General features: G+C 44.7%; 1 protein-coding gene across 2 annotated transcripts in view; it reads right to left on the bottom strand.

Moving 5' to 3' along the window:
* Window positions 1-26,875, bottom strand: part of LOC118310570 (ubiquitin-conjugating enzyme E2 E2) — a 47,763-nt gene that overhangs the window by 6,171 nt on the left and 14,717 nt on the right. For both annotated transcript variants that reach the window (XM_035633609.2, XM_035633611.2), the window contains exon 4: window positions 3,160-3,292. In XM_035633609.2, the coding sequence (XP_035489502.1) occupies window positions 3,160-3,292 (133 nt within the window). The remainder of the gene's footprint in view (window positions 1-3,159; window positions 3,293-26,875) is intronic.

The following is a 26,875-nucleotide window of genomic DNA, read 5'->3' as shown; positions in this document are numbered from 1 at the left end:
CTCTCTGCCATCTTCTCTCATTAACTCTCCATTCCTCCCTTCACATCCCCTTCTTATGAGAAACAAACAACCCTGGCTAGCGGAGGCCTCCCTCCTCACATTCCACGCTGGCGTGACTGCGAGGGAGAGCGGCTGACTCGCGACAGACCAGACAAAGCGGTGAACAGGACGCTTTCCGCTGCGTGATTGGATTTGCGGAGATGCGGCGAGAAAAGGCGAGCGAGCGGGAGGACGAGGTGACTGAATGTTGACTGGTTGAGGGCAGGTCTCGTCGCCAGAGTCGATCCCCTCCCTCTTTGAGATTGGTTAGCAGTGACGAAAACAGGTCCCTGGATATCTTGTGTGGTCTCATTAACGGGCAGTAATCTCATCATGGCTGATGCTAATAGATCATGACGCAGCCACGGGCCTAATCCTACATCCCCCTTTATATTTCAGTGTCATCCTTCAGACTCTAACCACGACCAACGTTCTCATTTTGAGTTTATGAATGACAATGTTTCTAGAGAAAATACAGCCCATAAAAACTCAATATATTATGTAAAGTAAACATCGTGGCAATAGATCCATTAGTGTTCAGGTCTGAGGAATCATCTTCTCACGACCATGAATCTTCATAACAACGTTAGCGATCCAGCCAGAACTTGTTCTCTTGAATCTGCTCCATGTTTACTGAAGTTGTAGCGTTGCTCGATTTATAAAGCGTCATGGTTGCTGTATAGTCTGATGCATCGCAGCCGCCCGGTGGACTGGAGGGGAACAGCTTGTTGCAACCATCGGTTGTTTGAAACGACAGCAGGCTGAGTTGCCGAATCTCCCCTGGTTTAGTTCCTGGGACTAAAAGTTGCAGTTTTGAATGTTGCTGTCATGCACCGGCAGGTGAAGTGTGAGGCAGACAACATTTCAAAGGCACGGGGAGGTGAAGGTAGATGAAGTGGGATGATGTGGGCCCGTCACTACACAGCTCTGCTGACCGGGTCCTGTGAAGGAGGAACGTTGGAGCGAAAGAAGCAAAGACGTGGAGCAGCGTCCTCGCCGTGCTCAACCTTTATCTAAGAGTATCAGTGTCGGCCTCAACGGGCTTTATCGTCCTAACATTAGAGAGTGAGCCAGCGCAGTGAGCAGCTGCAGCTGTCAGATTGGTGACTGTGAGCCGGTGAGCTGCTGGATGGCACGGTTCACAGCCAGACTGGAAAAACAAGGCAGCGGGAGGCTCTGCCCCCCCCCCCCCACCCCCCCTTCAGTAAATGCTGCCAGGAATGAGGCGGTTTTAGCTAGTCAAGGGGGAATGAGGAGTTTCTCTTCAGGGAGTCGTATTCCACACCACACTGCAGATCAAATACGCAAGGCTGTAACTCAATTCTCAATAAATTCCGTTTCGTTGTAAAAATGGTTTCCACGTTTGCCGAGCGTTACGTGGCCAAGTCAAGGTTGAGGAATCCAATCGAAGTTACAGTGGGGCACTTGTTTTTACATCCAAACTAATTCTAATTGAAGTTGTGCAGTTTTACCGGACCTCTGGTTCAGATTCTGTCGGACACGTTTTCCATGCTGATGCCTGAAGTCCATGACTCTTTTATACCTCACACCTGAGACATATTTCTGAGTTTTTCCATTTCCACCACACAACAAAATAAGGAGCCAACTAAGTGTGTCAGTGTTGCCATAAACACATTTGCCCCTTTAGAAGCTGAATGTGTGAGCAGACGAGGGAGAAGGGACTCACATCCAGCCTCATCGTTTGCCTAATTGATCAACAGGCGGCATCACAGACACATACAACAATACGGCAACTAGTTATTGAGAGAGCGTTACCTTTCTTCAACACCACAGTACCAAAGTATTGGTCCAATCCTTGTGAATATTCACGGACAAGCTTTGCATAGAGAGGCATCAGAAGCAAATTGCCGTCTGCTCAAAAGCTCCTCTTCTACTTCACGACCAGAATCCAAAAGCAAGTCGCAACAGGATATATGTGGCAGATATAAGGAAAATATTTTCCCGTTTACCTTTTTTCCTGTTTACTTCTCCATCAGGCGTCTCTAAATAGCTGACGGAGGCGAGACAGATGGTATTTATAGAGGTGAAACCAAAACCCAGGGCAAAATCTGAGGTACGACTCAGAACTGGCAGCCAGTCTGCCGTGACAATTCTGACACGCGCTTGCATCAGCAGAACACGCACAGACACACATACCTGTTAAAAACTCCACAGCTGCACTGGAGGCAGGCCAGATGCTGCTGAACGCCGGCAGCGTGCATAACAGGAAGGGAAACAATCGCAAGAAGCAGATAGAGGATGACGGCCGGGGGAAATCCCAAATTGTTCTTATTGTCAAAAGATCAAAACAACCTACGACCTGTAACCCACAGTTTGTAACCTACCAACAAGTAACGTGTGTGTGTCTCCGGAGCGTGGCCACACAGCTCCAGTGTTGTCCAAGAACCAGTGAAAACACATGAAGGAGTCCACACTGCTGCACTGGGTGACATGCTCCTTTGTTTGCACACACACACACACACACAGTAGTTTATTTTGAATCACCCCCCCCCCCCCCCACACACACACACACACTGCTGCTGCTTCTGCCAGTAAAGCTAACCAGAGCAACAAACGTGGATTCATCCACTGCTGAAAATAGCCCTGAATGCACCATTTCGTACAGCTACGTCTTTCTCCATTTTGGATCTGCCTTCCCTTCATATTGGTGTTACTGTAGTCAGAGAAACTGACCGTTAATAATCCTTTCTAATGTCGAGAGTTAAATTATGTCACCTTTTCATAAATGTTGGTATAATAACTACAGCCTGGCTGATAATATCAGTTGTCCGATAATATCAATATCGATGCCTGAGCCTTTTCACAGTATCTGTGTTTGTGTGTGTGTTAAACTTTTATCTTACAGAGTAAACAATGCAGGAGAGACGTGCATTTATGTTTATATGTAAAAATATATATGTTTATTTTGTAAATTCAACTTCTATATATTTTGTTGTATTTTTTAGATAGATATATAGGTACTTTATCGATCCCAAGCTGGGGAATTTCCAGTTATTTGGGTTTTCTTTTGGTTATTCATAGTAAAAATAGGTAAAAAAAACTAAATTGTAAAATATCAAGTCTCAATGGTGTGCTGCATAGCTGCAGGGGAACGCTCACCTTGGGTGGTTTGAAGGGGTAGTCTGGTGTGAAGGCAATGTCCAGGAAGAAGACCCCTCCCTCGTACACAGAGCCTGGCGGGCCCAGGATGGTGGACCTCCACTCGTAGATGTTGTCTCCTTTGGGGCCGGCGCTGCAGAGGGAAGGGGGGGAGAAATTGAATTTCTTGCAGCAGGCATTCGGAGAGGGCGATTCGCTGTAATTGTGTAACTCAATTCTCTGTGCAGCCGCGAGGGAGCGAATAAATAAAGTGTGTGATTATCAGCCGTTAAATCAGCCGCACAAAGCTGCCGTTTAAAGTTGTTGTTATCTTCATTGGAAGATTAGGCAACACGGCTGCAGTGTGTGTAACAAAGAGCTGCAGCTCTGGAGAAATGATGAGTGTGAGCAGTGTCACGTAGATGACTGATCTGCCATGGATGACACACACACACACGCACACACGCGCACACACACGCACACACGCGCACACACGCACACGCAAGATGTTGAGCAGCAACTCTGTTTCTTCACATCAGTGCTTCCCTGTTGGGCAGCTGGCTGCTGCCGAGCAAGCTCCATTGTTGTGATCCACCCGACACACACACACACACACACACACACACACACACACACACACACACACACACACACACACACACACACACACACACACACACACACACACACACACACACACACACACACACACACACACACACACACACACACACAAAAGTGAACACAGCTGCGGGTATAGAAGCACTAATCCAATTCCATTTTCTACTGGAATTAGGCCAGATGCCCCTGTCGGTTTCATGTATTACTTTTACTTTCATCATTTACACACGGAGAGAACGCCAGTGAGAGAGAGAGAGAGAGAGAGAGAGAGAGAGAGAGAGAGAGGCACATAAATGTGAGATGAGAGTGTAAGTGGAGTTGTTCATGTGAAACAGCAGCCTGTTGTAAAGCACCGGGCACTGCAGACCTATTTCTTGTCGGCATGTGTTTGGACACCGAGAGGAATTATGGGAGCAGGTCGGGGGGAAGGATGCCAACACGTTCTCCTGGACGGATAAAAATAGCTCAGAGAGTGATAGTGTGTGCCAGGTCAGATGGGGGGGGGGGGAGCCAATAAATCCCCGTGCCGAGTGTGATGCAGTGGCCTGATGTGACTCGGTGGAGATATACACGTCTGTGTCAAACTGATTTTCAAGGCCAACGGCTGTCGAGCAGCACCAGTCAGTCGGCCAGGGCATGGACCGAAACGCTCCGATCCTACAGAGCATCAAAATATGACGTGTCATTCAGTACCCAATTTAGAGACTCCCGCAGTAAATCAAAGCGTCTGTGAGCCAATAAGCATGCACCATGCTTGTACCAAGATCTAAGGAAGATGGTGATTGTCAGACGTAAACTCAAACATGCTACAGATGCACAAGGTAAAGACCCTTCTCCCAGAGAAACGTCTAAAAAATGCCTTAAAAGAGAGAACGTTTGGCTCCATTTTTCCAGACTGGATGCCAATCGCGACAAATGCAATATATGCGCAAAGGACGAAAAGACCACAAACTTGTTGAAGCACTTAACCGTGCACGGCGGAACGTTGCTCAGTGTTTGACAGCAAGAGGAACGGGCCGCAGCCAGCTGAGCTACCTGCTCCTCCACCTCATCATTCACGTCCGTCACTATCAACATCTCCTCCACTGGATTCCTCCTCATCGTCCTCATTCCTGAGAGCGGTGCCACGTCTGGGATTTTAGCAGGTAAGTTCAGCAAACGTGCCAATGATTATTTTCATTAACGATTAATCTGTTGATTCTTTTCTCGATTTAATCGATCAGTTGTCTTATCGTGTTTCCCCAAAGCCCAAGATTATGTTTTGTTTTGTCCGCACAACTTTACTGTCAAAGAGGAGCAAAGAAACCAGAAAATATTCACGTTTAAGAAGCTGACATCATAGAATTTGAACTTCTTTTTTTCATAAAAACTCCATTAACCAATTAATCGATTATGAAAATAGTTCACGATTCATTTAGCAGTCGATTAGTAATCGATGAATCACGTTAACTGTTGCAGCTCTGAAGTTTATGCTGAAAAACTGTGATCACGTATATAATTTGTCTCAGGAACGTGCCAACGTGGGTGCGGTATATATATTTATATGTGTGTATAAATAAGTGTATCGTAACTACTATTTTACAGTCTTTTCCACATAGAAACCCATAGCTTTTGGTTGAAATATTATGATGCTTTTATAATTTCCTCTTCTACTTTTCATGTTCCCCTTTGTGAACCGCCCACCATGTCAACTTTGTTACATGAGCCTGGTTAAATGTAATTAATGAGAACACAAGAGAGCAACTCCTGGTACGTTCAATCCGCAAACTACCGATGGCGGCTTCGAGACAGCCATTATTAGTCAAATCCTATTATACTGCTGATGTTCCAGATCTCTAGGCCTCTTCAGGCGGCCAACCGCTGATTCCTCTCTCCGCTTGAGTTCCCACAGTTAACGCTGCAGCATCTGGAAATGTTCAAGGGCCAGTACCGCCTCCTTTCTTCTGCTCCTGCCGCCTGGTACAACCCACAACTCTAACAGTCGGCGGAGAGGGTTCTATATTTTTCACTTATATCTCTGCCTAGGGCCTTTGACAGCATGATGGAGGACACAGACGTCAAGATTCACCCCAGGGAATGCTCTCTTATTTATCCGAGGTAAGCTGGTTGTCTTTATTTTCAGCTGCTGGGGACTTTTCTCTTAGAATCTGGGATGTGCTTCAAAACAGCAGAACTCATGCTGGAGGGGGGAAAAAAAGAAGACGAGTGCTTTTAATAATGATGGCTGAATGACGACGATGGATCTGACGATTTTCCCACGGTGTCAATTTCAAACTGTAAGCCAATAATAATGAACCTGGAGCAACAGCAGTGCCCCACTGGAGGAGTGCGTGTAGCTCCTGTGCAACAGTGAATTTGTTACTCAGCCTTAAAGTGACCACTGGAGAGATACATGTTGAGTCTGCAGCTTACGACAACAATGACACGACGTGGACTGTCCCCCCTCAGCACTGATTTATTCTTTTTTAAACTCCACTGAGAAAGGTTGATGTGCAAAATAAGTTTAAAAAGTTCCTTGACAGCCAGAAGCATTTTGTGCTCAAAAGACATTTACATTATTCCAAGTAGTCAGATGCATCTAGGGCTGAATTGAAATCACTTTAATATTTTTATGCATATAAAATGCTAATTGGTTGCCTGAGAGCTTCTACTGCTCTGGTTTGGTTGAGCGTTGCCCAGGTAAATTTTTCAGCTGTCCAACATCCCCCTCAGTAACTGGGAATTTGTCACAGTTCTTTAATACCGACTTTAAGCGAGCCTATCACAAATCAGACATAAAGTATATCAGTATTAAGATGTCATTGCTCCAAAGGCCCAGTCACACCACCAATTTGAGCATGATGGAACGGTGTGCTTAGCTTGAGGGCCACTGTAAATCTGAGCAAATCTTTTGCATTAAGTTCATGGCTGACATGCACATTTTAACTGGTGACCAGCATCGAACCGTTTGAACAGGGCTTACATTCATCTCTGGCCTGTCATTCGACACAATGAAATGTGACTTTAACGTTTACTCAAATGAAAGAAAGAAAAACATAAGTGCCATAAAACACCGGCTATTAGCTGCTTTCCTCCCAAAGCTCTTCACACTCTTCACAAACCTATATAGAGCCTCCCTTAATACTTGAAGGTTACCATCTGTAAATCGGGATCCTTAAATCTCATCTGATGGCGCTGTGGTTTAACCACAACACTGGACGTTAACTTGGAGCAGCAGTCTCCTCGGTGAGCAGTGACTCGGTGACTTCTGCGCTCAAAGTGGCATCATTTATTATTTTTCCCCTGTGGGCGTATCGATAACTGCGTACGCTAATCAATTCAGTTAATGCGGGGGATTGACAGACTCTCCACCTCTGTCAAGTCACATACGTTAACAGCTTTAAACCTGGGGGGGTTGGGAAGAATATCAGGGAGGTATTGAGGAAATGGCTGCACTTGTAAATCCCTCACCTAATGAGGATTTTTTATTTTATATTTACATGTAATAATCTCAAATCCAAATATCAGTCCAGATAATGTCCACATAAAAAAAGCCCTATTGCTCATTACAACTTGAATTATGTACTCGACAAAGGGGTACTTTGATTATTATTTGATTACTCTATCTCATTTTATTAGGAACCGTTGTAATTTTCAAGCACTTCCCAGGAAAAGTAGACCAACAAAGAAGGTTTGAGTTTGCTGTGCAAACAGCACATTTCTTCAAGTTCTTCCAATGTCGAGTGTCTGAACCAGAACTTTCAAGGATCCTTTGTTCTTCAGGGCGTGAAACAAATCTAACAGGGCTCTCGGTGTGTTTGCTCACTGCGTGTTTGACTCCTTTGACACCTCAACATCCAGCCCACTAACAGACGGTTATTATTGTACAAGCACCTCAGCCATGTTTCTACGCTCAAGGGCACTGCGCAAATGTCACTGACTCACCGGGGAGTGTGCAGAGAGGCTTCACCGCACATAAACTATTACAAACAGAACAGGTGAGTACAGGACTACAGCTCGCAAACAGGAAGCCAGCTGGGAGATTGTCACTGACACTCTATGAAGGAATTCAGACGTTTTAGGAGTTCCTGTATTTGGATTAAGTTTGACCATGTGTGAACAATTCCACTTGGACTGTAAATTGGTTCTACACGGATGTTGATCCAGTTCCAAGAGTTTGTTAGTGTAAACAAATCAGGACTTGTAATTGGCCCCAGCCCATAACTCAACCGCAGTCTGCTGCAGTAAAAGAAAGGACTAGAGAGGATGAAACCTGACCGGCAGCATTACCATCTACTTACACTCCATGCTGGATGGCTTATCCTCCCTCCCATTCCAGATTACAAACTAACTGGATTAAAACCTGACGACAGATGATACAGCACTGCACTGACTCAAACACATTCCCATTATGCACATAAAGGGCTTTCAGTGGCTGCACAAGCACATTCCATTTACCAAGACGTCCAATAATAACATGTTTTATTGTGTAAAATCTTCTGCAGATGGAGTTTGTCCCGTCAAATTCCTTTTCCTCTGAGGATGACTCATCCACAGCTACCTCCACTACCACACTGAAACTTGTGGTGAGATTGTTGTGTCAAATTCAACTTCAAGAATTAATTTATAATCTCATCACTTGTGAATATCTGTAGATTTGAAAGATGGACAAACTTTCAAGTGACGTTTGAGCCACCAGTGCAAAGCCTCCCAGAAATGCGACATTAGGCATCATACAGCACTTGAATATCTTGTCTCGCTCCCGCGCTTAGTCCAATTGTTCCTGACGTGCAGCAACAAGGAGTGCAACAAGTTCTCTAGTGTCTTTCAAACTGAACTGAACCCAATTCTTTCTCTGTCCCAGACACATTGGCCCCTCTGTCTTATTTGGGTCAGGCTATTGGCAGAACAGGAGGAAATCCTGCCGCGTCATTGGACTATCAGAAAAAATCCATAAAGTTCTTATCGTCCTCAACAGGCAGGTAGTTACCGCCACAGACAGAATCTATCTCTGTGTGAAACACTGCTTATCCCTTCTCTATCTAGCACACCTCATATTGCCCGACATCAGTAGAGGATCTTAGGGCCTCAGTACCCAATCATTAAAGTTCTTGTTGGATCCAACTGCAGTTATTATCCAAGACTGACTTAATCCCACAAACATTCCCATGTTATGTAGAAAACGCCCTGGCTTAAGAAGGTACAGCTCCATGAATGCCTTTGAGGTCAGACTGTCCAAAAGGGTATAATACACATATCAAGCAATAAAGATATGACAACAGGCTTTTTACTATTCCTTTGACTGTGGTCATTTGGAATGATTGTCTAAGGATGCGTATCCTTTAAGTCCTGGATGCCAATGATTGAATTCCCCAACGTACATTGGGGACAGTGTACACCTTAATAGTTGCTGTTAAGCTTCCTAAGAATTAATCTCGGAAAACTCGGCAGGCTGCAGGTATTGACTGACAAACGTCAGCTCGTTATAGCAGTTGTTATTTCTCTCTGGGGGCGGTTCCCTGCTGGTTAGCAGGATTTCAAAGTCTCATTAGTGAACACTAACCAGCGTCGTGTCTGCTCGTTTAACGGAGGGCAGGCTTGAGGTCTCTGCTGGGGTAACCCACGGTGAAAAGGCTCCAGAAAGAGGTGGAATGCTTCCTTAGTATAAAAGCTCCTTTGACTCCTTTGTTGCTTCGCCTAGAGGAACAAAGTGTTGACTTGCGCACGCATTGTCCCTCTTCACTTGGATAGGATGCACACTGACAATGCACGAGTTCACAGGGAGCAGAGGTGACGAGAGCCGGCGACAGACGGGCTGAAGGGAGGAAGCTCAAGCCTGGTGAAACTCCCGACACCCTCGACACCCTCTAACCTCTGGGTTAGCAATAAACCAATTGCACTTCCCCATTGTCTTGAAAAGTGTTGCCTAGCAACATCACATCCCTGCCGTGACTGTGTGCATGTGTGTGTGTGTGTGTGTGTGTGTGTGTACTTTTTTGCTGCAAGATTTCCATGGAAACAACAACAGCGGCACATGCAGACACAACAGCGCTGCTCGACTCACCTGGAAACTGTTGATGCCGCTAATAGATAAAACATGAAGGTCGACAAGTAAATGAATGACATCAGGCATTTATCTTTGTTCATGGCTCATCATCTCCGAATAGGTCCTTCGGGACAAACCAACAGACATCAAGATATTGAATTAGCAGACAAGATCATATGAAAGGAATCAAGACACGGATTACTTCCTAAACGTTAGTGACAGCTCGTGGGCCGGCATCAAATCTAATACAGTGCGCGTGTGCATCTTCCTAATGATGAAGTGAGATTTTCATCAATACGGAGATGAATTAGGCCGTTCAGGCTTTGTGCTTGATTTGCTTTGATGTGAGCACTGACAGTGCAGTCATGGGAAAAGCTCATCATTCCCCACTCGGTTACCTCACGTCTGCTCTTTATGAAACACACTGACAGCAACGATGGCTCTTTCACGGGGCAACACGTAGATAGATAGTTATGGAGATTAAAGTAGAGCATAGGCAGAGATCATGTCATGTAATTGACTGGCAAGTGTCCCTACGAACTCGAATATAAAAGGCACCTCAAAAATACTCATTGTCAACTGCTTAACCACTTTCCAATGTGACAAAGACAAAGTTGATTAAACTGTAAACTAGGCACTCAATAGATGCACAAAACCCCCGTTATGAAGCCACATTTCAACCTGCTAGATCCAGATTTTGATTGAATCCGCACCAAAATTGCAAAAGTCTACTATTCACTGGGAAATCAGTGAAAATATATATGAAAAAATGTAAAATGTAAAAAGCCCTATCTGAAAATGTAAAATAAAGTGAACCCTTCTTTCTTGGCCTATGTCCCATCCTCCCACCAAGTTCCGTGACAATTTGTTCAGTAGTTTCTGCATTATCCTACTGACAACAATCTAACAAACCAACCGACCAATAAATGGTTAGGGGTAAAGACATAACCTCCTTGGCGGAGGTAATAACCATTGAAGCAGTCCACAGCACTGAGTATTAAAAAAAGGTTCTGAAAAAGTTCCTGAAGCTGATGTAAAAAATATGATCATATACATAATATTGTTCTTTATGAACGTTTTTCGATCAGAAAACTCCCGATTCAATCGTTGTAAGCCAGACAACATATGACCCATGAAAAGGTTGGCTTCTGTTTGCTTAATAAAAGGTTATGATTCTGCTCTGTCGGTTATTGAAAACAGCATAGATTTGGTTTGAATACTGAAACTCATGCATTGTGTCAACGCTCATGTCAAAACATTTCCAGAAACATCTTGTCCAAGTCCTGAAAACTCTGGACATGGTGGAGGTGGGCCACCGTGCCCATGTGTATATCAGGATGTGTATTACATGTCACATGGAGAGGTCTTAATTCTCCACACGTCAGCTGCTGCACACTGGCGTTGTGGTACACACTCCTGCCAATGGCTTCACGCTGTTCCACTGATCTACCCCGATGTGTCCATTTCCTCAATAACTAGTGGGCCTGTGTCTCCCATGCAGAATATTCCACTGTATCCACAGCGGCAATTTAGGCAAACGATACAGTTGGATGCGAGTCATCTCTCCCTCTTCCTCTCACACGCTCGGGCACTAAAGGGAGTCAAGTGTGTTCATGATAACCTTTGCGGTTGCTGCAGCCGTTAATGGCTGCCATTACGGAGCAGAAATGGTAATTCATTAACTCTCCTCCAGCTGCGAGAAAGAGCAGCCAATAAAAGTGTTTGAATAATATACTGATGCTTTCACCTTGTAGCACTTTCAGACTTGTTTTAATGTAAAGTGCGTTACAAATTAAATGTATTATAATTATAATTATTATTCAGGTGGGGGGCAACAAAAAGAACAGAGGAAGTTCTAATGATGTTTCGCTTAATGAAACATCATAACTGCAGGGAAAAAACACAGTTATGATTGTCAAATCAAGAAATCACTAAATTAACACAAATTAACTCGATCACAGGGTATCGTGCGTTTTAGATGGTGCACACTTGATGGTGAAAAGAGGCAGGGAATGTGAATCTTTGCTGCTTTTCACACGTGTGTTTGGCCTTGGACCTCGCCGATAAATGGTGCAAATGCAAAAAGGGGTTTTCACGCGTCCGAATGAGGGAAAGATCAGGTTAACGGAGAATACAAACTCATGCGATGTATTGTTTTCCGGCTCCGCTCACACACCCGCAGTGAAATGCCACTGTCCTATTTGTGTCCCGAAAAAAAGACTATGTTAAGACGCATTTACTCCATAGATCAGCATGTCCTAGATCCTGCACGCTGACTACTGCTTCTGTCTGTGTGTTGGTGTCAACTGATTCAGCTGTCTAACATTAATCACATGACCTCACACCAAGATGAGAAACACTGGGTGTGTCTCGTAGGATTCTTACTGCACGTTTTAAGGACCTGACACCTACCACAACATCTCAGGGGACTTGGCGGTGTAGAGTGATAGAGAATTGAAATGGACACTGTCAAGACAGCATCGCACTCATTAGCTCTGATTTGTTAAAGCAAAGCAATCAGACTTCTGAGGATAAAAGGCAGAAACCTTTGCCCCGTGGAAAACTTGACTGAATCTGTTTCTAATGGAATCTTCTCATGTCACAAGTTATGAAGGAGAGTCAGTCCTGAGGGAATTGCGGGTCGTTCATCGTGGCCTCAGTTGTGGTCTTCAGCAGTCAGACCCTTCCAATTAAAAAAAAACAAACAGTCTTTTATCTAGAAAGCCTCTTTCTTCTTTTGTAAAAATGTCTCAATTCAAAATTCTTTCATCCTTTTTTTAAAGAGTGCATAAAATTCCACACTGGTGGTGACAGGAGGAAGATTTGATGCTGGTGTTTGTGTGTGTGTGTGTGTGTGTCTCTCATCTTGCTGAAACGTAACGAAACCGTCGCACCGGCGAGAGCAGCGGAGAGGTGAAGCCTCTGGCGTTAAGTCTGCGGTGCCCCCGGCGATACCTCCACCCTTTTTTTTTCAGGCTTCACGCTACAAGCAATGAACACAGAGGATGTAGAGACGGCCGGCAAGGTGAGGGCTCGTGCGATTTAATTCATTCCGGAGAAGTCGAGGAGTGACAGGAAACTGGCCGCACACACAAATGCAGCTTGTTCTCTGCGTTGAGACAAAATGATACCTGACACCGCCGTGTGTTCTGTGCACCTAATACATTGAGTCACTGCCTCCACCGCATGACCATATTTAAGGGATTCAATGATCACCTAACTGGGGCAGATGAAAAGATTATTATTATTCTCGTTATAAAATTATAATTAAAAACAAATGCTCTGTTTAATAACATGCCATTTAACCATATTTTGCCACATTGAGCACATGGTCTAGTGTATTAAACGTCCATTAAGTTGGAGGACCTACAACAGACACGTTTCGGTCATAATCGAAGAAGCAGAGGCGGAGCAAACGATGACTTTTGGACCGACTTTTTCTCATAATGCAGCTCTGTCACATCTTTCTGTATCTGGTTAATGTCTTTTGGAAAACTCTTGTCCCACCAGTCCATGAAGCAGGATCTCTGTCTCAGGCTCAGAGACCTTGGAATGAGATGAGTGACGACAGGGACGGACATTAGCTGGTCATTAAACTCATCAAGTCTGATTCAGATTCATTGTTTTCTAATACAGGGAACAGCAGGATTTACCGACAAACGGCTACTTCTAATGATTGTGCAGCCTTGTAAACTGATTCTGAGTGTTGCAAATCAATGACTCGATGTAGTATTGAGTTATCAAGTAGGGAAGAAACAGATTAGAGTGAAACATAATCATATGGGGCTACTTTATCATCCATGACTGCTGGTATCACATATTGTCGTAATCGTTTTGACATTTAAAGGCTCATTTCGTGATGAATCTCTAAACTAGCATTTGATGTCATTACTTCTGCTCACAGCGATGCAGCGCTGAGTTAATGTGACCTTTAATATCTTATTTACGCTGCGGACAAGCCACTTGGCTATTCGTCTGTACGGGGCCTTAGGGCAGCTGACCAGGATCATTATCACACAATCACAAGTAAGAATACAGACATTCATCTGGTGGGTGAGAGAATGGTCTGCTTTATAAAACATCATCATGAATCATCAAAACATCATCTGTTTCTCATCTCTGGATATAAAACATACACATCGAGTCATTTCCACCCAGAGCACACATCTGGTAACTGCCTTCCATATCCCATTGATATGTATACCCTCTTACCTTATCTTATCTTACCTGGGCTGAATGTGGTTATGCTTTGCTTTGATTGAGTGGTTACATGTTTCAGGTTATTCTGACTCAGAACTTCATACGACCCTATTTTCATTTTCCATTTTACTGTCAAACCACACTGGTTTCATAAGTTGTCATCTGCACCAATTTATTTAGATCTGATTTAAAACATCCGGGCATTATAGCTGCCAGCTGGTGCCGAGAAGCATGGGCAGCAAAGTTTAGTAGCTGAGTCGACTAATTGTCTGGACATTCAGTGTTGATTATGGCACAATAAAAACATTACATTTCACGAGACTGATAGTAGAGACTGATAGTAGTGCTTTATGGCAAGTGTTAAATAACGTATCAGTAAGCTCACGACATTACTGAACACACAGACACTGTCCTCTTCCTGAATCTCAAAACAGCCATGTTATCTTGTAAAAACAGTTAATTTGCTGGAAAGTAAAGAGCTCAACCGCTGTATCCTGTGTCAGTTATTGCTAAATGAAAAATATAGTAAATGTCTTAATGCGCAGAAAACAAGGCAACTCTACGCCACCAATCCTACTTCCCCCTTGCATTTGGAAATACTCCCCATCACGACTGAACAACACGGGCCTCATAGCGTCCATGGAGATGTCTCTCCTTCTCTTATTACTCTATAGATAACATGATGACATCAGAGTTTCTCTTTACACTGCTCTGTCCAGAGACACAGAGGAGATACAGGGGCACAACTGTGTTCAGTTAGCGTTGCTGCTTTTCACAAATAAGCAGATTATCAAGTGGAGGAGTGGGAGATGGCCCCTTTAAATGTCCCATGTTCCAAACAAAGCAAACAAACAGTGAGACTATTAAAGGCAGGAACAGGGCCGGGCTTTGTAACCTCATTCAGTCCGACTCCACACGAGGCTGATGCCATGTTGACCTCTTGACCCCGGACTTTCCCCTCACATTTCCCTCTGAGTCCAGTTGAAGTTAATTTAATCCACACAGAGCTTGTGTGCCCTTGCTTATTCCAACACGTCTTAGAAAGCTTTGACATGATGCATACGATTATGCTAAAAAGGAGATTGAAAACGTGGAGACAGACAGTTTCATTCTCGGACCACGGTGACAGCAGTTGATGAAACCATCTCCGCTCACGCCTGGATTAGACTTCTCTGGGCTGCACCGCAGGGGCGACTGGGATACAGTTACACTGCGCTTTCTTTTAAACCTCACACGTAGGTCCACCCGACCTGTTGTTGACATTGTGGGAGGTGTGTGCATGTTGGCTCCTATGTGAGCCTCGTCAACCGACTCACGGTTTCCCTTAACACCCTTCTCTGTGTGGACTAGATCTGACGCTGTTCCACTGTCGCTCACTTGTTTTGAAGCTTTTGACCAACAGGGACAAAGACATAGTTCCGTGACAACTGAGCAGGGTTAATTTACTGAAACTCCATAATAAACAAGTAAGAGGACCTTGAGTAGACATTGTGAGATTCGAAAACATGATCTTTATGGTAAGAATTGTTGTCTTGTGCATTTTTAACTAATTCCCGCTTAGAGTTGGCTGCATTCGTAATAATGCACCACCCAGTGAGTTTAAAGTGTTGAACCTGAATGCAGCAGGAAATGTCCTGGTCAGGAGGTTGTTGAGAACATCTTGCATGTGGTGATATGATCTATCTGTGGCAGCGTATGAAAGTGACTGACAGGCTGTGAGTCTATAGCACAGACAGACAGACGCTGTTACAGCAGAGAGGGAGCAACAGAGGATGGAGACTAAACTTTACAGGCTCGGTTACACTGGGGTTTTAAGACCTGGCCCTTAAACGTGACTGGGTCGATAGCTCGAATGGACTCGGCCGACACGCTTCAACTCGTTTTGGATGTTGTGGTGAGAGCTGTCAATCAAACTCTGGTACTGACCAAACAACAAAGGAGGGTCAATGGACCAAACTGGTGCGACTGTGTGATATTAATACACATGTAAGTTTCACACAAACTACATTTACTGGGTTCATGTGTCCATTTTTTGAAACTGTGTGGGCAGCGAAAAATTGTTTCTATAGAAGTAAAGGATATAATATGTATGATCAACGTTTTGTAACCAACAGACTTTAGTGGGATGTGTAGCTCTTTGCCGTTCTCCGATTTCATTATACACCACGCACTCGCTCCTTGCTCATACTGTAATCTACTCTACTAAGCACCAAAGATATTTTATGAAGTCTTTAAAAGAGTCAAATAACGTGATAATAATATAAGGCAGTAAAATGGTGATGGTAAATGAACTGTATTTATACAGCACAAGTCACATTCACACACACACACACACACACACACACACACACGTTCATACTGCGCTGCTATTTACCATTACATTCATGCACAGATGTCGGAGGCAATTTACATGGTAAATGTATTGCCCAAGGACACATCAGCATGCTGACTGGGGGAAGCCGGGATCAAGCCACCGACCCTCCGGTTTGTGGACGACCTCTCTACCTCCTGAGCCACAGCGGCACTGTAATTCTCTGTGGTTCTTCCCTCTGGCATCTGCACAAGACCTGCCGTTATATTGTCGTAAAGAGATGCACGCACACACACACACACACACACACACACACACACACACACACACACACACACACACACACACACACACACACACACACACACACACACACACACACACACACACACACACACACACACACACACACACACACACACACACACACACACCAAGGTCACAGATACCTGCCAACTCAGCTCTCTATCGTGGCTGAATGTCCTGAGCTACTTGTGAGGCAGTCCCTCTCATTATCGCGTGTGGAGCATCCCTCCCTCGCAGAAATTCACCTATTCTCTGCAGGGACTAAATTAAATGACTGAAGAGTAAAATTGCCAAGTTGCTGTGAAAATAAAAACCCAGAAGCACCTTGAGTTGCCCGGGAGAGGAAATAAGGACGCCGTGGAGAAATTGCAGCACTGTGACATCAGAATTCTAAAACGCCGCGCAGCCGGGCTGATGAAGAGGAGGGGCGGTGGGCGTATCAAAGGAAACACAGGGTGACCTCCGAGGCTAACCAAACAAAACGACCCCTCAGTGCCCGCCCCGCAGTCATCATGGCAACATTGATTAGGTTGCACTCTGGACATTGATTATGCGTCACTCTCCTATGCACTCCCATAGGCTGCAATCACTCACACCCAGAAACATTTAGTCCATCTATAATTCACTCCGTTCTCCTGGTTGCTCTCGCCGTCCTGCACAGATACGTGCAGTCAGAGCTCCACGTGAAAGGAACAATGGGCCTCGTGCAGGTTTCTGTCCAAAGGTGGCGCACATATTCAACGGAATTTTTCATCCGTTGCTGATCAAGATGAACTGCTAGTGGAAAAATCATTCTCCAGTCAGGTGTAATTAAACCTGCTGCAGAAGAAGATAATGCAATTAAAGCAGCGCCAGTGGAACCTGAACAACGATGTATAGATAATTTTAGTGTAGGGATGCAACCAACAATTATTTTCATTATCGATAGATCTGTCAATTAGTTTCCTGATTAATTGTTAGTTGTTTGGTTCATAAAATGTTGAAAAATGTTAGTCGATGACTTTAGTTTACTGTCATAGAGGAGCAAAGAAACCAGAAAATATTCACATTTAAGCTGAAATCACAAAAATTTCCAGCTGTAATTTTATTCTTAAAACTACTTGAACCGATTAATCGGTTATCAAAATGGCTGGCGATTAATTTAGTAGTCGATTACTAATCGATTAACTGTTGTAGCTCTATCTTAGTACGGTATCCGCTGCTTTTTTCAGTCTCTTCAGTGGAGCGGACATTTAGTTTAAACACACTGATGTTTAGTTTCTGTCATACACTTCGTGTGCGTCGTGATTTATTGAGTCGGTTTCCGTACGTTGTCATTTAGTTTGTGTTGATGCACAAACTTTCAATCTCGGCCAAGAATAACATTCCAAGACTGTTTTCACACTTCCTGCTCTTCCACTTAGTCGAAAATTGCAAATTTTCCCTCCCTCCTGTACAAGCAGGTGGAGGGAAAACCCATCTGCGGCTGCTGTCGTGATGCTGATTCTTTCCGACTACGTTATAAAGTGATGACAAGCAGCAGCACAGAATTAGGCTGTGACAGACTGTGAAGGTGATTCTGAGATGCCTGATAAATTCTCTCCAGGCAGAAGTTCAGGGTTTTGTGTGTGTGTGTTCTCAGCTGAGAGGTTGTGTACTGTTGAGCAGAGAGCGGAGCGTCGTCATGACGTCCTCATTAGATGACAACTTTGGAAAACACAAATTGGCCGCAACTTGATGAATGTGCAGTACAATTTAAAAAGTCCACGGAAAGATGCATTTTCCCCACTACGCAACAAAGACATTATAAAAATTAACAAATTAATGAATTACCTTTCGTCACATTGTGATAGGCCTCTGTCATCTGTGTAAATTGTTGCTTTGCCTCAGACTCACACTGTCATTCTATAGTTTAATCCAAGAATTATGGAAACTACGGTTATTAGACACCCCACAATCCTACATATGTGATGTAATTAAACTTTCTGCGGTCATATACACACAAAACATTATATCCATGTTTTATCACATCATTTTCTCCTGCTCTGTGCGAAAACAAAGTGAATCTTAATTCATAAATCAGACCTGCGAGATTGGCATCATAAGGATTTCTCATAAGAGCTCTGATCGGTCAGGAACACGTTTTAAAATTGAATAGCTTTTTACAGATTGCAGGTTGGCAAACTCACATTTGGACTAAGAATATTTTCTGGAGAAAATGTGGCTTCTCTTTCACACTCGACATGTGTCATTGCTGTTATTGATGCCATGCATCAGTGCTGTCAGTGGAAAAATGCCTTCATAAGTCACTTTATTATTATTATTATTATTATTATTAATAATATTATTATACGTAATTACAAATGATTATATCTCATACAGACATAAAGAACTAAAATGAGCAGCGTTCACTATCAAAGCAACATCGATATGAGGATTAACTGTGTGTTAGAGCATCATCTTCTCATTGCTGGGGATTTGTCACCTGAGCAGGAAGCTGATCCTCAGTGTGAGGCCAGGAACTGGCCCCGGAAGCTTGCTGCCAAAGGCGGTAATGGAATCTCCCAGTAGCGTCCCCTCTGCATCGGAAACTATTTGTCCCTGCGCCAAGATTTCACTGTTTACCCACGTTTGAGCCCCTCGGGTGTGAGCGAGCCCGTCACTGCTGCAGGAGGAGGAGTCACTTATCCCCAGCAGTGCAGAGACCAATGAGGAATCCACACGTTGATCCATTAGCATTAATGCCCCCCCCCCCCCCCAGCCTTGAAAATAAAATGGGAGACAACCCCCACTGAGGACGGAGGCTTGAAGGTGATAGCCGCTCAAAGGCGGACCGCAAAAGGGCACATTAAGAATTCAACAGCCAGTGCCGCCACATCAGCTGGAAAAACCAACTGAGGCATGCACGGAGACAATTAACCAGAGATTTACCGTGCGGAGGATGACCCTGCGAGGTACGGGGACTTTGCCTTCCTCCCCCCACGTGGCCTCCTACGAGACGCGCCCTCTGATTAATGGCAGCCAGGGGCCTTGCCAGTGCGGCGACCGGTATCAGAACGGGAAAGGCGAGCATAGCGTGAATGGTTCCCACAGGCTCGATACCGCTGCATCTGGCACGCAGGTGACCCACAGTGAGTCGGCCCGCTGCTGCAGCGGGCTCCACGAAACTATCTCTGCACTGAGCTGTTAATTAATCTTATCAAGGGCGGACGTGTGGACGTGTGTGTGTGTGTGTGTGTGGCGAGGACAGTTGAGGCGCCCGAGTGAACGCAGATACTCTTTGGTAGCTGGTGATAGGAAGTACAGATAACTCTCAGATACAGGCGGCGGAGACGGATCAGAGCTGCCTGGGAGGCAAAGAGAAGGGATGATTTGGAATGTAACCCAAGAGTGATAAAAAAGAAAAAAAGCCATCATTCCCACGCCTGTCATGTCTGCTGACTGAAACACACTATGGGCAGATTTTAAGGCGGCTGTGAAGTGAAGTGTGTGTGGGTGCAGCCTGGCTCTCGTTGCACTATTGATTCGGCAACACTGCAGTTTAGAGAAGCGCCGGCTGGATTCGAGAAATGGAAAATAAACAGGAGGAAAAACCGAGTGGGATCTGTGGGAGCTCCATGGGAGACCGGAGTCAGTTAGAGAATACAGATTTGTGGTGAGAGTCCAACGCCTGGCCACGGCTCGGGACTCTCGAGAAATGTTCCAAAATCAAAAGCAACACTTTAAACTCTCACTCGCTCTTCTCACTGTTTTTAAACAGTTGACTGTTTCACGGTGGAAATGAATGTTGACAAACCACTCCGGTTCATTCACGGAGTTTAACTCAATTCAGAGCCAAATATTTAAACTGATAGGTCAGATAATGAGAAGCCGCCTGAATGATTTCTCTTTGGGTGGATAAGGATTGATGAAGGGGAACTGTACTGTTGATGTTGTTGGTTTTTTTGCGTGGCCACAGTTGATTTAACATTCATGTTCAGAACCACATGAAACATGAAACCTATGAATGAAAACAGTGACAACGTCTTCTGTGGCTCTGAGGGAGACGAGTGGCATGCTTCAGGATGAAGGAGAAAACAAAACGTCTACAGAAAGACCTGTGGTACAAAACAGTGGTGGAGTCCCACACTGGTTTTTACCTGACAGACACAGACTGAGCGGCATTATGGGAAATCTAAAGGTAGAAAACCTTTAGATTTTCTGCATTGTTGTCATTTTTAAAAGTCATTTCACGATGGTGGAATGCATTATGGGAAAAGTATTTTGTTTTAGTTTTTTTGCAGTCTTAGGCCGCAAAAAGAAACTGGTTGCTAAGTTGCAGAAAATTCCACGAACAAGCGACAGCAATGGACTCCGACACAGAATTCGACTTGTCTGCTGAGCAGCCAGCAGAGGCTCAGGTGGAGAGACATGTCTGAGGAGGAGGAGGAGGTCAGTGAGTAAGAGCCAGTATCACCACAAGCCAGAGGTAAAGATTGACCTGCCCGACGATGCAACGCTGTTACGGCATCACTCAAACCTTTATTTCTCAGCCTCTGATGCAGATATAGAAACATCATGGAATGAAAACCGACAGAGAGACTAAACCCCCGAGGCTTTTATTGTTAATCGTTGCCTTTGCACTAATGTTCATCAACCTTATTTAGTCATGAATAAGTCATATGCAGTTTCCATGGCGAAGGCAATGATTTTTTTTCAGGTTTCAGGAGGTTGTTGTTGAACAAAGCTTAGGTTTTAAAATGTATGTACTGTATGAAGTTAGTCTCCTAAAATCTGCCGCTTCCTGATCAGCTCAAGCTGACATGGCAAGAAGCTCAAGAAGAGGTAGTAATTACAGTCTCCTCTCCATCTCCCAACTTCAGACAAGTGGATATCAGGATGGGAAAACTGATGCCACGAGGGCGTTGCTGACATTGGTACTGCTTCATCACAGACAAATGATAATGCACTATATTTATGACGACATGTCGGCATGTGGCACCACTTCAACGGCTTCTAAATGCCTTCAATTGTCTGAATGGATAGTTCAGGAAAACTGCTCTGAACTGTATCCAGATCAGATGACTAAGTAAGGCCGACACTGGCTGTGGCCCAGGAGGTAGAGAGGGTCGTCCACTAACCAGAGGGTCGATGGTTCCATCCCTGGCTCCACCAGTTCCGCATGCCGATGTGTCCATGGACAAGACACTTGCACGTGTGTGTGTGTGTGTGTGTGTGTGTGTGTGTGTGTGTGTGTGTGTGTGTGTGTGTGTGTGTATGAATGGTTGTGCTTTGGGTGGTTGATAAGACTGGGAAAGTGCTATACACATACAATGCATTTCTCATTTACATCATCGGCACCAACAGAAACCAACAGGATGAATGTGTAAAGTGTTAGAACATGGGACAAGGGAATTTAGTCAATAAAGATAACTTATAGTTACCTCGACCTGATAAAATGATAAGAGCTAAAAATGACAGATAGTCGATCACACACAGAAGCATAAGAATGAGGAAACCGGATGATGCACGACTGTGTGTGTTCAACAGAAACCATATGAATCACCAGGACAGAAAGGGCTGGTGACACAACGCCACTGGAACCTGAGCAGCAGTAATGTGTTTGTTTGAGGGATAAATAATTGACAAGGCAGGAAAAGAACTGAGCAGTCGGGGACGCCACACGCTGTGTCGTGTTTCTGCCAGGCTTTCCCTGGGGCCGCGCGCCTTCCGCGGCGGTATCAGCCTCAGGTACGCATGACGCCGGTCGTCAGAGACGGCACACAGCTTCACCTTATCTCCCCGCGCTCACGACTGGTTGGGCGGGTTAAGCCGCAAAACAACGCGGGCAGATAAAGACACGCGCCAGATGTGTTCCCGTCTGTCCGCTGTCGGTTTGATCTCGGCCATGACATGATGGGACCAGGCCAGAAGAGATGATATTTAATTGCTGACATTAAAGTTTGCAGCGCGATGGTTCAGGTAGAGATGTGCAGAGTGCACGTTTATATATTCATCTACAAGACAAATACATCATTTGAGTTATCAGGCCGCTGCCAATTTAACTTTTATATTCCTACTTTAAGAACTAGACAATCGTTTGCAGGATTACTCGGCCATTCGAAGTACAAGGGCCGGAATCTTGGAGTATGAGACCAATCTGGGTCCCATCCATTCACACTCCTTATGTTCGGAGGGTTTTTCACACTTTCCTTGTCTCTTCTCTCCTCTTCCATCACTAATCCATGTCCCCTCTCTGTCAGTGCTGGTAAGCAAACACTGAATAAGTACATGAATTAATGGAGGGGGGTTCAGTGGCAGTTCACTCGCCTTCGGTGCTTCACTCAAAAGCAACTTGACTGCACCTAATCTGGGGCTACGTTAACACGAACACGTTTCAGATTTCAAGCCCCTTAAACAGAAGACATTTTCAGCAAACAACTGCAAATGGACAATCTGCTTCCTGTTTGCACCGACACGTACGTGTCCTTGGGTATGTGAACGGTCAAAGAGCTAAAAGGCTCGTCCGGTCAGACGAGACTCTCTCCTGGTGTCCAGCACGTTGCCGCAGCCACAGAAAATAGTATTCTCAGTTACAGTCATGTTACCACCCATCGAGACACTTTGCTATTGTTTAAAAAGCGTGAGTTTTTGGCCCAAAGTTCACTAAAGATTAAATCTGAATTTACTTTGGCCTGTTTTTATGGCAGCGTGGCAAATCTGCGCCACAGTCGGGCCACATTTGATATCGGTACTTTCTGTTTGCAGGGGAAGATCACAGGCTATGTTTTCTATGATATCAAAGTAGATGTATGGACTTTGACGTCAACACTTGGAATCTGAGCCTTTTTATACAGACAGCTTTGGTTGGGTTCACAAGATCAAATAACCTAAACTATACGCCAACCTGTACTATATCACGTCCCATCTCAACATCTTAAAGAAATTGAAAGAAATTGTCTGGGATCCGCCTGTTTGTCTGGATCTGCTCCAAAATTGAACGGGTTCTCCTCCACAACATTTCACGGAAATCAGCCGTGTGGTATTTGAGTAATCTTAACCTAAAGATGAAAAACACAACACACGCTAACACACACCGCCTGGTGGAGATTCGGAGTGTGTGGTTGCCCGTGATGGTTGCTGGGTTACGCCAGAGTGGGTTTTTATAGGCTGATAATGACACGTTACGTATGAATCGTTTAGCTTGAACATTAAACACAGAGGGACATTTCAAAAGGTCGCACACTGTCTGGGTTTTATTAATGCGGGCGACACCAGTTACACCGTCCCACTACTACTGTTGACTCCCACTCGCCAAGGCGGTCTACCCTCAGTATAAGGATTCATCTCAGAGTAATGTGTTGTAATGTAGCTGGAGTCAGGGAGAGGCCATCACATCAGAGGTGGACCACATGTCTGAAAGATGCCCTTTAATAAAAGGCTTCATAACAGGCCAGTAAGTGCTGGATGGATCAGTCTCCTAATGCTCAGGAAGTGAAAGTGTCTCTGTGTATCCGACATCAGTGAAGTTTCCTGAGGCGCAGGAGGGGAAGTGGTGCATTTACTGTGTGTGTGTGTGTGCGTGCGTGCGTGCGTGTGTTGATAGAGAGGATATGTAGCTGCCTATATGGCTCTCTGTCAGAGACTGAGCAGCACTGTAGGAGGATGCTGCAGTCCTTCCGCTACAGACCAGGACAGCATGTCCAATGAGAGGCTAATCATTCATCCAACACACAGACATGATGTGCATAGCTGATGTACACACTGATGACCTCATTCGCACACACACGCACACACACGCGCACACACACTGCAGAGACGGGCTCAGTCAGCTGTAGCTAACTGCAGACAAGAGAAGGGATTAAATGAACGAGGAAGGAGGAGCAGCGACAGGCGAGGAAATAGAGCTGTAGAAGCAGTGCGAGCGGCACACATGATCGGAATAGGAGAAATTTACTTGTAGGAAAGTGTCGCCACTCGGCAGCCATCTTACCAACTCAGTTATTTTGGGCTTCTATCCAATTGAATGGGGAGAAAGCCACTTCTGCACTCGTCCCTGAGACATACAAACCTGCATTTATCTATTTTGGTAAGAAATAGGCTTTAGACGTTTGGTGACTTGGCCCCAACATGACAGGTTGTACTTCTACTACACATGGCCTGGGTTTGACGACACCCACCTCAGTCCAGAGTGTCGTTGCGTGTCGTGGCGTGGCGTGACGCCGTCAGCTCCTCCGCACTAGAACCAATGGGAGAGTTTGTGTCCGCTCTTCCAATAAATGAATTTGATGCATCAAACCATGCTTATTCCAAAAAACCTGCCCGCCACATCAGGGAAAACTGTGGTGAAACTCAACTGTGCACTAAGTGGTACCACACGATTGGCTCTGATACTCTGGTCTGGTCCCTTTAAGTGGATCGTCTCCTCCCTTCTCCTCCCACATCCACTAAAACACACACACCACGCCACATGGGTTAAATGAACGGTTTAATGCTCGGACTACAGGTCAAGATGCAGACCATAGAACCACGGCAGGTCTATTCAAAGCCGTGTGTTGCGTGTCACAGTCCGTCCTTCCCTCCCTCACTCTCTCTGTTTCCTGCCTGCATCTACATAATAAAGGCAACTGCCAAAATAACATTACTGAGAGCTTTCCTTTGAAACTGATGAACTGATGCTTCATGCACAGCACATGGGCAGTTTGAGTGCTGTGGGGTAAAGAGTTCCACATGTTGATAGAGCAAACAGACTGTCCGTCCAAATTCCACTTCCTCACAGACGCACACCTTATGACAAAGCCTCTATTTATGCATGAAGGGATTACCACATAAGACAAAAAACTAAAGTGAAAGGCCACAGTCCACTTTGCTTGTACAAGCTGTGAAAATGGGAAAGAAATTAATCGGAAAGCCTACTTACACTGTGTGATTAAAGTAAAATGATTTTTCAAAACTCTGTTGTCCCCCCCTTGCCGCAGACATCACTGTGCACAGATGTGCACTGATCTGAGGGATCACAACTTCTGCGGCGTGTTCAGATCTTTCACAGGAGAAAAAAATTGGTGCTGGCTGCACTCCGTCAAGCTTGAAACCGCCTCGAAAGTTTTTAGTGAAATCACACAATCTATCTAATAAACTATTTTGTGGTCAAAAAATAGTGGTCACGAGAGTCAAGCAGCGGATGAGTCTATGTCTGGGAGGACAACTGTGTGGTTGGACAACACTTCATCCCAGTAACCCAGATATAGGGATGGGTTCCAAAAGACGGTTGCCATTTTGGAAACCAAATCCTACATTCATCCCAGTTCCAAAGGTATCAAATGTTTTATCGGTAATCCCTTTTTTTTCCCCTGGCAAACCATATAATGTCATCTATTTAAAGATTTACCCAGAACAGACCGTCCCTTTAGCCAGTTAAATCGACATCCCAACAGCAGACTACATCATCTGACTGTAACACCCTGTCAATAACACCTCCCTGCAACCATGAGCCGACTGCACTTTTGTTGCTCAGCAAGAACAGAAGAAGCGGAGAGGCGTCTCCTGTCCGGAGAAATGATCGTTCCCCTCTGGTCTCCTCCAGCATTTTGGAGCAGGAAGCTCCAGAAAAACCAGTGGTGCAAAGAAGAAAAGGAGGCGGCACCTGTTACTCCAATAGGTGACATCAACTCCAGCACGAGTTGGAAGCATTAATTATGTTTCCGTTAAACACTGTGTTGGTTATTTATGACTTTAGTCAGCAGGAAAAAACGTTGAAAGCGCCTGATCTAATTAAGATTTCTTATTATTAAGTGAGAGGAGACATATTAGGTGAGACGAGACGGGACACAGGCTGTGACTGTTTTGCAACATGGTCATTACGCGAAACCTCCACAAAGTTTTCTAGGATCAGTGAAAACCAAATGTTCTTTTGTTTGGTAGCTTTAAGAAATTTGATTAATTTCATCAGAATCAACTTTATTGGCCAAGCCTGTGTAAACACACGAGGAATTTGACTCTGGTTTCCTGTGCTCTCACAGTGAACTTACAGAGAAAAAAAAGACTTACACAAACAAAACAAGGACGACAAAGCTAAGCAAGATCAACATGTCATTAATGTTTAGTTATTATGTACAGTCATTAGCTATAAGACTGAACAGGGAACAATAACTTGGTACAACAGAATATTCTACAGTGTCTATAAGACCATCAGAACAGGCTCTTTTTCTTTAGTTTATACAGAAAGTGATGTTCGATACTATATGGGCCACAAGTATTGTCTACACCACCTGACCCATATGCAATTATTAACATGTCATCTGAAAACTATGAATATC

This window comes from Scophthalmus maximus, chromosome 5 (assembly GCF_022379125.1).
Source record: "Scophthalmus maximus strain ysfricsl-2021 chromosome 5, ASM2237912v1, whole genome shotgun sequence".
Lineage (NCBI taxonomy): Eukaryota > Metazoa > Chordata > Actinopteri > Pleuronectiformes > Scophthalmidae > Scophthalmus > Scophthalmus maximus.
Note: the sequence above shows the minus strand (reverse complement) of the source record. Positions and strands in the feature narration are given on the sequence as shown.